Genomic DNA, 12,396 nt, shown 5'->3' on the forward strand with positions numbered 1-12,396 from the left:
TACACAGAGACATGTGGAGTTACTGTAAGGTGTAATAAAAGGTTGTGACCTGACCCACCCTGAAGAAAACGGTTTACCAATAGTTCACACACTACATTATGAAATCAAGATCTTTTTATTTTGCTTTGCCTTTTTACAACCGTTTCACTGACATAAGAATGTTTTCTTATAAGAGGTTGCTTTCCCCCCAAACAACTCTCACACACAAAGTCCAAATAAAAGTTAAAGACAGGGGTGTTGCACTACAGTAGCATCTTAAATGCTTGAAATCATTTTGGTAAAATAAGTAGCAAAACATTGAAACATCAAAACAAAATTGGCATCGTGTCTTCTTAATGTAGCTTAGTACAGGAAAATAACCTGCACATTGTGAGATAAAATTAAAAAAAAAAAGTTATAAATTGGGCTTAAAGGATGCTAAAACAATGAGAAAAGAGAAGAAAAAAAAGAATCTTGAAGAATAGGTGGGAAAACACTACCCATCTCAGTCTTGGTCCATGAAAGGCAACATGGGCATGTGTGGTGAGTGTGTCTAGGGTTGTACAGTGGGGATCATGTCATATCTCAGTCCTACTCTATCACGTTAGGATGGTGTCATCTATCTCTTCATTGGAGTCTGGCAGGCAGGCAATTTTTTTCAAGGACCGACGGTGACACTCTGACAGCAGGTCGTTACTCGCAGAGTCCAGAATGACAGTAATACTCTGAATTGTAGAAAGAGCAAAAAGTAACAATTAGAAAAGCAGTCTTGTGATATAATTTCTATACATATTCATATAATAGTAGAGTCTCTCTAGGCTGACCTGCATGGTTTCCTCTCCCTGTCGGAGTCGTAGCAGGTTGATGATGGTGTGTTCGCTCTGAGCTCTCACGCTGGTGTTCTTGTCCTTGGTGTTGTCCAGTAGACTCTTCAGTAGGGGCTTGATGAGATTGGCCTCCAAGGAGGGTGTTGCCGGTTCTTTGAACACCCACCACAGCACCCGCTCTGACACCAGTCTGATGTCACTGGACTGATTCTGAAGACACTGCGTGGTCACACAGACAACAGACGTCTCAACACAAAACATCCATCTACTACCCAGTATTGAAGCAGGTACTCATCACAGTATCGAGCTCCCTAAACACACTGTGTTATGTCTTTATTTACCAGTCTGTTATCAGCTTTCATTATGGGGTTTAATAATATAACTGAAGGCTTTTTAAAATAATAATAAAAAAATAAAAAAAAGTGTTTAAAAAAAAAAAATTAAAAAAATGGATTCAGCTGGGCCTGAACGGAATGTAAATGGTTTTGGCAGCTGGAGTTGAACAACCATCAATGAATGTATTCTATACTCCTCAGGCTGGGACTTTTCAGCCTATGACCTAAACATACTTCATACTACTAATATGCTACCCTGGGAATAGACTAAGAACTAGAAATACAAGTAAAAAATGCTGATTAATACCATTAGGCCTAAATAAAAACATATCATTTTTAAAAGCGGCATTATTTGATTTTTTGTTTACACACAACATTGTTATGTCATCAACCTATACTGACAAGTGTTTGTGGTGAACGTGTTAGCCAACAGTGGTTTATTTACACATCCAGCAGGCGTGGAGCAACATAGGCATTCATTTGGAGTGTTGTTTCTGCCAACCCTACAAATTCAAGTCTTCCTATCCACTCTTTTTCTGGGAGTGTGATCCCTCCTCTGCTGCTCTTCCTGAGGTTTCTTCCATTTTTTTTTCCTGTAGATTTGTCTCTACTAGCAACAGCTTTTATATTACACAGTCACTTGACCCATTATCTAACTATAAATCGAGGACCCTCTGTGTATGTGTGTTTGTGTGTGTGTGTCCAATGTTTTTCAAATATCTTGAGAACCGTTCATCTGATCTACTTCACACTTGGCTTCCTGGGTACCCAGTGAACTTGGCGTTTGGAATATGGAGAGGTTTGGACAGCGTTGGATATTGATAAACTGGAAATAAAACTAAACGACCGCAACAAAAGTTGAGAAAAAAAAAGAAGCTGGCATAATGCTGGCTTCACTTCATCCTTGCTCCCCTTCCCAGTTAAAGCCCAGCTTAAGTTCACTCAAACTACTTTACTAAGAGGAAAGTCAATAAAAAGGCATTCATTAGCCAACACTAGATATCAAACAAAAGCTAGATAGCAATCTGTGATTACTCCACATTTTAATAGTGATATTTTGTGAGCCTAATCTAATCACACTATATAATAATTTGCACAAAGCCAGAGCATACAGTGAAGAACAATTAAGTAACTTATTGGCACTCACTTCCTTACTTACTTAATACAGAAAAGGGAAGTTAATAGCCTGTTATTAACAGTTTAATAAAACAGTTCCTGCTTTACCTTGACAAACTGTGTTATGATGCGCTGGGAAACACTTCCACCTCCCTCTGTTCTAAGGTGATGCCTCATCAGGTATCCCAACGCTCTGATCCCACTGGTGGCAATGGGAATCTGGCAGAAAAACAGAAGCATTTAAAGATGTATTGACACACATGAAGGCAAAAGAAATAGCAGCAATAACAGGACATACAATGTAAGAGACCATGAGAAGACACAGGACTGTAGAATATACTAATTTATTATTTTCATTCATCATCAAAAAGTGGGGGAATTACTGATAACTTTCATTTTTGAAATATCTGTTGAATCTTACATAGGACAGTGTAGTCTACAATATGCAGAACTTGTTTTCAGAATGTCAGTATGGTAAATACAAAGATACAGCCAGGGGACAGTTAGCTTTGCATAAAGACTGGCTCTGTTTAAAGGTAATAAGCATCTAGAGCTCTAGTTACATCTACTTGGTTAGTTAGTTGTCCTTATGGTCAGTTACTAGTTATAAAGAAAACCCAAAAGTCCCAAAATATCAAACCACTCCTTTAAAGGTGACATGCAGAGAATATTCATTGCAGCCATGTTTAGCAGTTCCTGAGACACGTGAGAAATATGTTGTCAAAGAACAGAGTGTCCCACAAACTTTCTTCTCACCCTGTCAGCAGTGGCGTTGGTCAAAATGGTCTCTGTCACAGTATCACAGTATTCCTTCCCACACAGCTTCTCAGGAGCAGACTTAACAGCTATGGCCATGGCCAAGCTACGGCCATGACGCACCATCCAGTCAACACCAGACACATCCGCTGAGAGGGGGAAAAACATCTATTAGTTAATGCTCTCACTGATCTGCCGAAGCACGGGGAGCAGCATAAGAACGCAGGCAAAGTCAGACCTTTGTGAAAAAATGTAACTGAAACACACACAAACACATCATGAGAAGTGTGACTATAAACATATTTATAAAAAGGACATGAAAAACACTGTGCTTTAACTAATTAAAAACACACACTATTATTATTTTGGTCTGTACACCAAGACAAATGTTGTAATAAACAGCAGTTAGGAGCACAATGAAATAGTGTGAGATGTGATGTGGCGACAACTTTGCATATAAATACCAACCCAAGATGTGCTGAAGTAACACGCTCTTTAGCTCCTCCTCTGACAAGAAGGCACACAGCTCACCAACACAGCCGGCGGACGCCATACGGGTTGCATCCTGCGCACACACGCACGCAAACACAGGTTAAGCGTTATTTATTCTCGAACTGACAGACACTTTAAACCTTTTTAGAAAACCACATCCTCTCTGCCTGACTTCCGTTTTTCTACTGTGATCACAGAGGAAACTACACCACAGAACAACTGTCTGTGAAATCCTTTCCAAGTGTTCATACTTTATTTGATTGGTACTTACTTAATGTATTTAGCAGCTATTACGAGCCATTTAGAAAAAAATGTGTTGCCCCAGATTTGAAATCTGTGGCAACTCTACCTGCTGCTCTAATGTATCTGCACCTTCTGTCATACCTCATCATGTCCCAGCATGCCTAGTAACGTGGTGGTGATGTTCTTGCGGATGGTTGGGTCCACTTTTGACCCGGCCCCCTGGATGACAAACCTCAAGGCTTGGAGCATAGTCTCCCTGTGAGAGGGGTAAACGAGCACAACACAAGCATGTGAACAAATTTTTACAAAATAACATCTAAAATCAACATGAACCATACCACTGAACCCTCTTAAGTCAATTTTGCTGAACCTGTTTTTTTTTTTAACATAGGCAAAAAACAGAAATAAATATTTGTAGTGGGACAATTCAGTTGAAAAATGAACCAGTCAGCGCTCTCTGGTGGACAAACTATGTAATGGTGACACTATTTTTAAATAACTGTAAACCCCTAATAAAAAGGTGAAAAACAGGAATTGCTGTGTCTCTATGATCCTACCCTGTCCTATTCATGGTAGCCTACTCGTGTACATTGCTGTAGTTGGGGAGCCCTTATCATTGCACCTACATAATGTAGCTGTCCTCAATTTAGGTCATCTTGTACATCCCATCTGCAGTTTTTCCTGAATTCCATCGTGTGTGATTATGTGTCTTTATGTGTGGGTGTGTGCGGCAGTCACCGGGGGAACGGAGCAGCAGCCCGCCAGCTGCAGCGAGCCGACAGGCCTGAAACAGCAGCAAGTTTCAGCAACTTTTTAGTGAAAAAAACGTTACAGCGTACATTGATGTTTAAATGTGTCCATGTTGGCAGGATGGTCTGACATGTTTTGCAGGGTCTTTTGTTGTACGTTTTGTTGGTACGTGTGAGATGTTCGAGTCACGCACGTCTCGTCTTCATATCAGAAACAAGGAAGTTAATTTGACCCGTTCTCACTCCCGCTTGGTCAGTGGCTGCACGTGTGACTGCTGGGATTGTCTCAAGTAATGAAAATGTGGTAGTGGGCCCCGGCTGTCAATGTCTTCCAGTGATGCGGGCCACTGATTAGTCCAGCCCGTAAGCAACCGCGTACCCTGCTTACCGATTGCTACGTGTGTGAATCACTCAATTCTCATTGGCTACCAGCCAAGTTAACTCGCAAGCTTACTGACTTGAATACTGGGTTACTGGGTTGAATTCCTTGTTCTCCGTTGGTTGGTAGCTCAGGGTCTGGCTCTGCGGTTTTCCTAGTCTTTGCTTTCTTGAGGTTATATTTAAAAAAAATAGCAGTATCCCACCACAGGACAACACTGCCATTGTACATGACTGACAGACTGGTGGTGACCAGCGTCGGATTTTATGGGTCTAGCTGTGTGCCGTGTTGTCCTTGGAAAATCGCTTTATTTGAAGGAATTGCAGATGGAAGACAAGTATCAACAAAACAGAGATCCAAAAAATGAAACTGTTTTTATCACGGAAATACATTTTTTATTTCTTACTCCTTTCATCTTGTGACCCCCTTAGATTTATCTTGGGACTTAAACAACAATCATCCCAAACGCAAATTCAAAACATGATTAAATGTAATTCAACGTGTTGTTTATCTAGGGGTCCGTGATATTAATAGCTGAATTATTCTGTTTCCAAAAATAGTTTGACAAAAGCTGTAGCTGTGCAATCCTCTATGTAAAGATTTCAATGTTAGTCTGCTTAAAGAGTGCTCACCTGACTCCTGAGTCCTCAGCGTTGCGGATGGCAGAGAGCTGCTCGGTGAAGAGGGGGTCCACCTTAGTGTGGATGGAAACCAGTTGGCCCAGAGCCTCAGCAGCCTTCAGCCTCACCCCACGGCTCGAGTCCTGCAGGGCCTTCAGGAAGGTGGTCTGCAGCTGGGGCAGGAAGGGCTTCAGGGCAATGCCCACCTGGAGGAGGAATCCCGAGGTTAGCGCAAAACATTTTCAGGTAAGCTGTATAAGTGGCCTAGGCCGTTGCAAGGTTTTATAGTTGGGCGCTGGTGTGTCAATCTTGCATATCTCTTTAAGAGAATAGCAGAGCCGGTATGTGTGTACGCGTGAGAGAGTGTGCCGGCGATTAGCTCCGGAGCGAGTACCGACTCTAGAGACCTAGTAGGAAAAAACTAATTGCCTCATCTGTGCTTTATGACCATGGTGGGAAGCTGTAGCAAGCAAAGTTAATTGATTTCATGTTATTTATGGAGGAAGAGAAAGGGGGAAATGCGACGCTACTAAGCCAGGGCCCAACACACCAATCACAGTTGGTGAGTAATGTGTCGCCACGACGTATAATTACTTTAATATTTCTGGGGAGTGTGTGTACCTACGTATTTACCTATGGCGTAGAGTCAACACAGAACTATAAACTGGGCATTAGCCTCTTGATTGATAATTTGATCATCTGTATGAAGAAAAGATGAGGTTTTGGCCATTTAAGTCCAATGGGGAGATGCAGGTACAGACCTTTGCCAACAACAGGGTGAGAGTCTCCAGCAGAGCAGACTTCACGGTCCAGGCAAAGCGGTCTCCCAAGATACGAATGAGCGGTCCAGTGATGTTGATGACAGAGGGCCGCAGTGCCTCAGGGGAGGTCAGTTTAATGACCCCTCCTAATGCCTTGGCTGCCTCTTCTTTCTGCTCTGGGCTTCCAGTGAGGACACCTTCTCTCAGGACAGGCAGAATACAGGTCACACCCTGTGGAAACAGAGAAAATAACATGGAATGATGAATAGGGCTACAACAGACAATTTTTTTTTTTATTATTACTTACTATCGTTTTTTTTCCTTCCTGGATTTTATCCAAGAGAGCAGTGTGAAAGTGAGCTCTCACTCGGTCAAAAAACTGACGTATGTAAGTAAGTAAGTAAGTAAAATTTATTTGTATAGCACTTTTCTCAGATAAAGATCACAAAGTGCTTCACAACAAAAGGAAGCATTAACAACTCTCATACATACAGTGCATTACAAAAAACAAAAACAAAAGAATAACACGTACACATAAGACCAGCCTAACCACCCTACAATCTAGTTAAAAGCCTCTTTAAAAAGCAGAGTTTTCAACTGAGTTTTAAAATTTTCCACACAATCTAAGCAGCGCATGGAAGGAGGCAAAGCGTTCCACAACCTCGGTGCAACAACCTGAAAAGAACGGTCCCCCCTAGTTTTAAAATGTGTAAGGGGGGCAACTAATAGTCTCTGACCTGTTGATCTCAGACTGCGTGAGGATGTACGCAGCTGTATCAGGTCTGAGATGTATGGGGGGGCTTGTCCTTGTAGGGCTCTAAAAGTTAAGACCAAAATTTTGAAGTGCATTCTAAAAATCACTGGTAACCAATGAAGTGAAGCTAAAACTGGAGTAATATGTGCCCTCTTACTCGGTGTGGGTTAAAAGCCTAGCAGCAGAATTTTGGACGCTCTGGAGACGACAAAGATCCTTCTTATTAAGGCAAATAAAAAGACTGTTACAATAGTCTAAGCGAGACGAGATAAAAGCATGAATAATCATCTCCAACTCGGCTTTTGACACCAAGGCTCTTATCTTTGAAATGTTCCTTAATTGAAAGAAACAGTTTTTAATAAGTTGTTTCGAGTGTTTCTCCAGAGACATGGCCGCATCGAAAACAACACCTAAGCTCCTGAGACTGGGCTGAACAGACGAGCCTAAGTCACCAATGTGTTTCTTAATCTGAGGGATGCTCTGCTCCGGAGCAATGATTAAAGTTTCAGTCTTGGCTGAGTTCAACATTAAAAAGTTGTCATTTAGCCACTGCTTGATCCTACTCAGACAATTCATTAAAGATGACAGTTTAAATAACTCAGTAGGCTTAAAGGAACAGTATAACTGAATGTCATCTGCATACAAGTGATAAGAAACATCCTGAAACTGGCTTATTATCTTTCCTAGAGGGAATATATACAGAAGGAAAAGAATTGGTCCCAGGACAGAACCCTGAGGAACACCACTCGATAAACCTGCAGTATCTGACATGTTCTGATTGATATAGACACTAAAACTTCTACCAGTAAGGTAAGATGAAAACCATTTCAAAGCTGATCCAGATATCCCTAATAGAGCCTGAAGTTTATTAAGCATAATATTGTGATCAATAGTGTCAAAGGCAGATGTAAGGTCCAACAAAACTAACACTGTATGCTTCCCAGAATCAGCAGACATCAAAATATCGCTTGAAACTTTCACCAGTGCAGTTTCCGTAGAATGTTTTTTACGGAAACCTGATTGATATTTATCAAAAATATCATTTATCTCTAAGAAAGAAGTAAGCTGCTCTGCTACCACTTTCTCTAGAATCTTTGCCATGAATGGGAGTTTAGATATAGGTCTATAATTCGAGGGTTGCAATGGGTCTAAACTAGGCTTTTTAAGAACAGGTTCGACAATAGCATGTTTGAAAAAGTCAGGAACCACCCCAGTTAAAAGAGAAGTATTAATCATTTCTACAACACAGGGGCCAATACTATCAAAAACCTGCTTGAACAGCATAGTCGGGAGAACATCACTCTGGCCATAAGAGGGCTTCAGCTTATCTAGTAGAGTGGTAACATCGAATAATGACACAAGTTTAAAAGAGAAACACGGATAGGAAAGAGCCAATGTACAGGCCTTGTACTCAGGGGGTGGTGAAATGCTAGCTCTGATATCCTTAATTTTTCCAACAAAGAAGTTAAGGAATACATTACTATTCAACAGAGAGAGCACCGCAATTTGAGAAACAGATGGAGAAACAATAGAGTTAATAGAATCAAATAAGAATTTGGGGTTTTTCTTGTTAGATGATATTAGCTGAGAGAAGTAGTTAGTTCTAGCATTCTTCAGGAGTTCATTTAGAGAAGCAGTTAGTTCCCTAAGATAGAGCCTGTGGACTTCGAGTTTAGTTGTTTTCCATAAGCGCTCTATTTTCCGACGTTTACTTCTAAGGTTCTGAATAGATGAATTAATCCACGGGCAGGGCTTTTTAACAGACACAATGTTTGATTTCATAGGAGCCACTTCATCTAGAATTGTTAAACATTGGCTGTTAAAAGACTCCACAAACACATTTACATCACTACAACCTCTTAGCTGGCATGGATCAAACAAGATAGAAAACTTCCTAGCAAACATCCTGGTTAAAAAACTCTCCTCTGAGCCTTAATCTCAGGGGCGGGGGTCCCGTGGTAGGTTAAGTTAAAGAAAACAAACTATGGTCACTCACATGGACATCCTTCACACTCACATTTACTATCTCAAGACCTAATGAGAAAACAGGTCCAGGTGTGCCCCTTTAAGTGAGTAGGACCTGAGACATATTGTGTAAAGTTAAAAGAGTCAGTGATGATATGAGGTCTGTAGCTGCTATACATGACATATCATCAATATGAAGATTAAATCTCCAATAATTAACTTTCTCCAGCTGATTATGAGGTTAGCAATCAGTAAAATCAGTAAGGAAGATACCTGCAGGGCAGGAGGACGGTAAATAACACACAATAAATATTAACAGAACCGACCTAATCATCTGTGACTCAAAAGAGGAAAATGTTTCACGTGGATTCCTCTGCATAAAAACGTCTCGATACACAACAGCAAGGCCTCCACCTCGGCGAACCGTTCGAGGTGTCCCAATCACTGAGCAACTGCTGGGCAGAGCTCATTTAAATGTGCGGCTTCTTATCCTTTTGCCATGTTTCTGTGAGGAACATAAAATCCATCTTTTCCGTGAAGATAAGATCGTGATGGCATGCGCCTTGTTTGTGATGGAACGAGCATTTAGCAGCGCTAAACAGAGCGCTGATGGCAGACCGGTCTCCTTAGTAGCAGGTTGAAGTGGCCGCAAACACCTAGTGCAGACACGTGATTTCCAGCGGTGTCGTGGGGCCAATCGCTGACCAGGCAGGTCAGACACAAACTGCAGTTTCCCAACTGCAAGTCCACCGCCTCCCCACGGTGACCAAAGGGGATCCCGTCCAGCGGGCAGAGCGAGCTGAAGGCCACCCTGCGACAGAGCGCCCCCGCCACTTATATCCCGAGGAAAAATCGGCAGCAGCCACCGCGGCCGCCGCCCGCAGAGAAGCCCGGGCACCCCCATCGCCGAAGACAGCCTCATCGCGACCCGAACGCCAGCTCTGCAACCCCTTTTCCTTCGTCTCTTCTTTGGATTTCCACGATCCCGAAGCAAGAATCGGCAATCAAATAGGCTGGGTACACACACCAGCGGGGGTGGAAAAGTTTGACTGTAACTCTCCCAGCTGTTACTGAGTCCTTCCATATACACTCCAATGTTCATCAGGGTGACACGATCGTATGTTAAAACAGCAGTAACGCAGTGGTTTAAAGGCAGGGTTAATGTGACTATAAAAGAGACATACACAAACAAATAAAAACGACATAAATGGGACGCAGCAACGGCCGTGCCAAACAAAGGCGCCATCTTGCCAGTACCTCAACAGCGTGCCTCCCTTTTGATTCAATGATTCAAATATTCAACTTTGTGTTATAAAAGGACTAACAATTAATAGTTTATCATGGAGGGTTGATAGTGAATTATTAACCCGGCTTGAACCATTTTGTGTTTTGACTGTCTGGCAAGTGTGGATTAGTTCTAGTAATCAAACAGTTTAAAGCTCCGTAGAGTGTAGATGTCATTTTACAACACAGGAGCTCAGGAAGATGACAGGATTCTGTGAAAGCTAGAAATACAAGAACCAAATCACCGTGCTCTAACAAGGTCTCCATGTTTATTGTGTCAGGAGGAGCCTGCTTACCTTCTTGGGCAGACAGAAACCAGGCAGGTGCTGACCCTTGACATCTGCAGCTGCTGATCTAATGTCACGATGCAGGTCATCAATCATAGCCAGCTGGCTGCTTGCATCCAGTTTCTATACAAGAAAAACAAAACAACACTCAGGCCACGTTTACCTTTTGATTAAGACATAGTCAACATACTGATCTGTACTGTTGTCTTTTCAGCATAGTGTGCAGAGGCTATGGAACTATGGAGCAAATTGTCTTTACTCCAATGCCAAGACAATGTGCAAATAATCAACACACCTTTGTAATGGAGTTGATGGTGTCCCAGCTCTGAGACAGGACCTCTGGGTTGGAGTCATTGAGAAGGCGGATGAGACCTGACAGCAGGTTGCGAGTATGGGCACTGTAGTCCAAGCGGGTACGGGCAAAGTAGGCATTGAGGATGGTGACTGCAGCCTGCCTGACGCCGGCGTCAGCGCCTCGAGTGGCCTCCAGCAGGTCATCGATGATGATCCGCTGGCCCACTTCATCCTCCACTGAGAGGATCACTGTTTGACAGCTGCACAACTCCTAAAGAAAAGATAACACACAGGGGTTATGAGGAAAGAACAAATGCTCAAACTCAACAGCAGTGGTGGAAATCGTAGCTTGTGAATGCCGGTATTACCTGGGCTTCATCTTCTGTTCCCAGCTTTCCTTTGAGGGATGATAGGAGGGCGGGCAGGATGACCCCTAGGTGGCGAGTGAGAGCGTCTCCAGCCACAGCGGACAGGAAGGCCAGCACACGGGTGTTCACAGGAGGAGCAGTCAGCTGGTATGACCAGAGGAGACGATCGCTTTAGTCAGATACAGCTGGAAACAATAACGAGGCCTAAAAAGAGGAAACCTTGACTGTGATGCTTTACCTTTGGAACCAAGTAAGGCAGCACAGAGCGACTCTTCACCGCCATGACTTGCTTCAGGCCATCCAACGCAAACTCAGCTGTCTCCTTGTCATCCTGAGAGAAAATAAAACATTCAGTGTATTAAAAGCCAGACTGAGAACTTAAAGCTATCAGTATTATGTCTGAAACAAAAAGCTTGTTCCCTCACCAGCTGTTTGAGCAGGGTGGGCAGGATGTCATCCAGTGCCTGGTGACCAATGGTTGCATGAAGTTGCTCAAAGGTTTTAGCTGCAGCCTCTCGGACCTCCTCCAGCGGGTCACAGAGAGCCTTCCTCACTGTGGGGACCAGCGACTCAGAGAAGACCAGCACCTGCAGAACAAACACCATCAGCACCAAAATGTTTTTATGTCTGCTGAAATTCCTAGAATCCTGGCCTATAACGCACAAGTTAAAAGATCTGTACTCAAACTTAAGCCTCGACATTCAATACTTTGACTGTAAATGCAGTTTTAAATCTACAGGACTGATTAGAAGTTTGATGTGGAAAGATCAACAAGCTAGCGTTATACTTTGCCTCACTTTGATGACCTTGCCTCACTTTGAAAGCCTTGTTGGCGTTTTTTGGTTATTTATTTATTAGTATTGTTTATTTTGATCAATTAACAAAATGCAGTGAATGAACAGGAGAGGAATCTAAATCAAATCAATATTTAGTGTGACCAGCCTTTGCCTTCAACACAGCATCAATTCTTCTAGGTAAACTTGCACACAGTTTTTTAAGTAACTCGGCTGGTAGGTTGTTCCAAACACCTTGGAGAACTAACCCCAAATCTTCTGTGGGTGTAGGCTTCCTAAAATCCTTCTGTTTCTGTAATCCAAAACCCACTGGATGATGTTGAGATCAGGGCGCTGTGGGGGTCATGCAATCACTTCCAGGACTTCTTGTTCTTCTTTACACTGAAGATAGTT

General features: G+C 42.5%; 1 protein-coding gene across 1 annotated transcript in view; it reads right to left on the reverse strand.

Moving 5' to 3' along the window:
* Positions 1-99: 99 nt before the first annotated feature.
* The window catches only part of LOC116688976 (eIF-2-alpha kinase activator GCN1), a 42,516-nt gene continuing 30,219 nt past the window's right edge, over positions 100-12,396 (reverse strand). Inside the window, exons 45-57 of the mRNA XM_032515221.1 lie at positions 11,635-11,796; positions 11,448-11,540; positions 11,210-11,353; positions 10,843-11,112; positions 10,557-10,670; positions 6,258-6,488; positions 5,509-5,702; positions 3,890-4,004; positions 3,482-3,578; positions 3,014-3,162; positions 2,366-2,476; positions 804-1,025; positions 100-704 (exon numbers count right to left, since the gene is read on the reverse strand). Coding sequence (XP_032371112.1) covers positions 579-704; positions 804-1,025; positions 2,366-2,476; positions 3,014-3,162; positions 3,482-3,578; positions 3,890-4,004; positions 5,509-5,702; positions 6,258-6,488; positions 10,557-10,670; positions 10,843-11,112; positions 11,210-11,353; positions 11,448-11,540; positions 11,635-11,796 — 2,028 coding nt within the window. The 3' untranslated portion in view covers positions 100-578. The remainder of the gene's footprint in view (positions 705-803; positions 1,026-2,365; positions 2,477-3,013; positions 3,163-3,481; positions 3,579-3,889; positions 4,005-5,508; positions 5,703-6,257; positions 6,489-10,556; positions 10,671-10,842; positions 11,113-11,209; positions 11,354-11,447; positions 11,541-11,634; positions 11,797-12,396) is intronic.

This window comes from Etheostoma spectabile, chromosome 5, assembly GCF_008692095.1.
Source record: "Etheostoma spectabile isolate EspeVRDwgs_2016 chromosome 5, UIUC_Espe_1.0, whole genome shotgun sequence".
Lineage (NCBI taxonomy): Eukaryota > Metazoa > Chordata > Actinopteri > Perciformes > Percidae > Etheostoma > Etheostoma spectabile.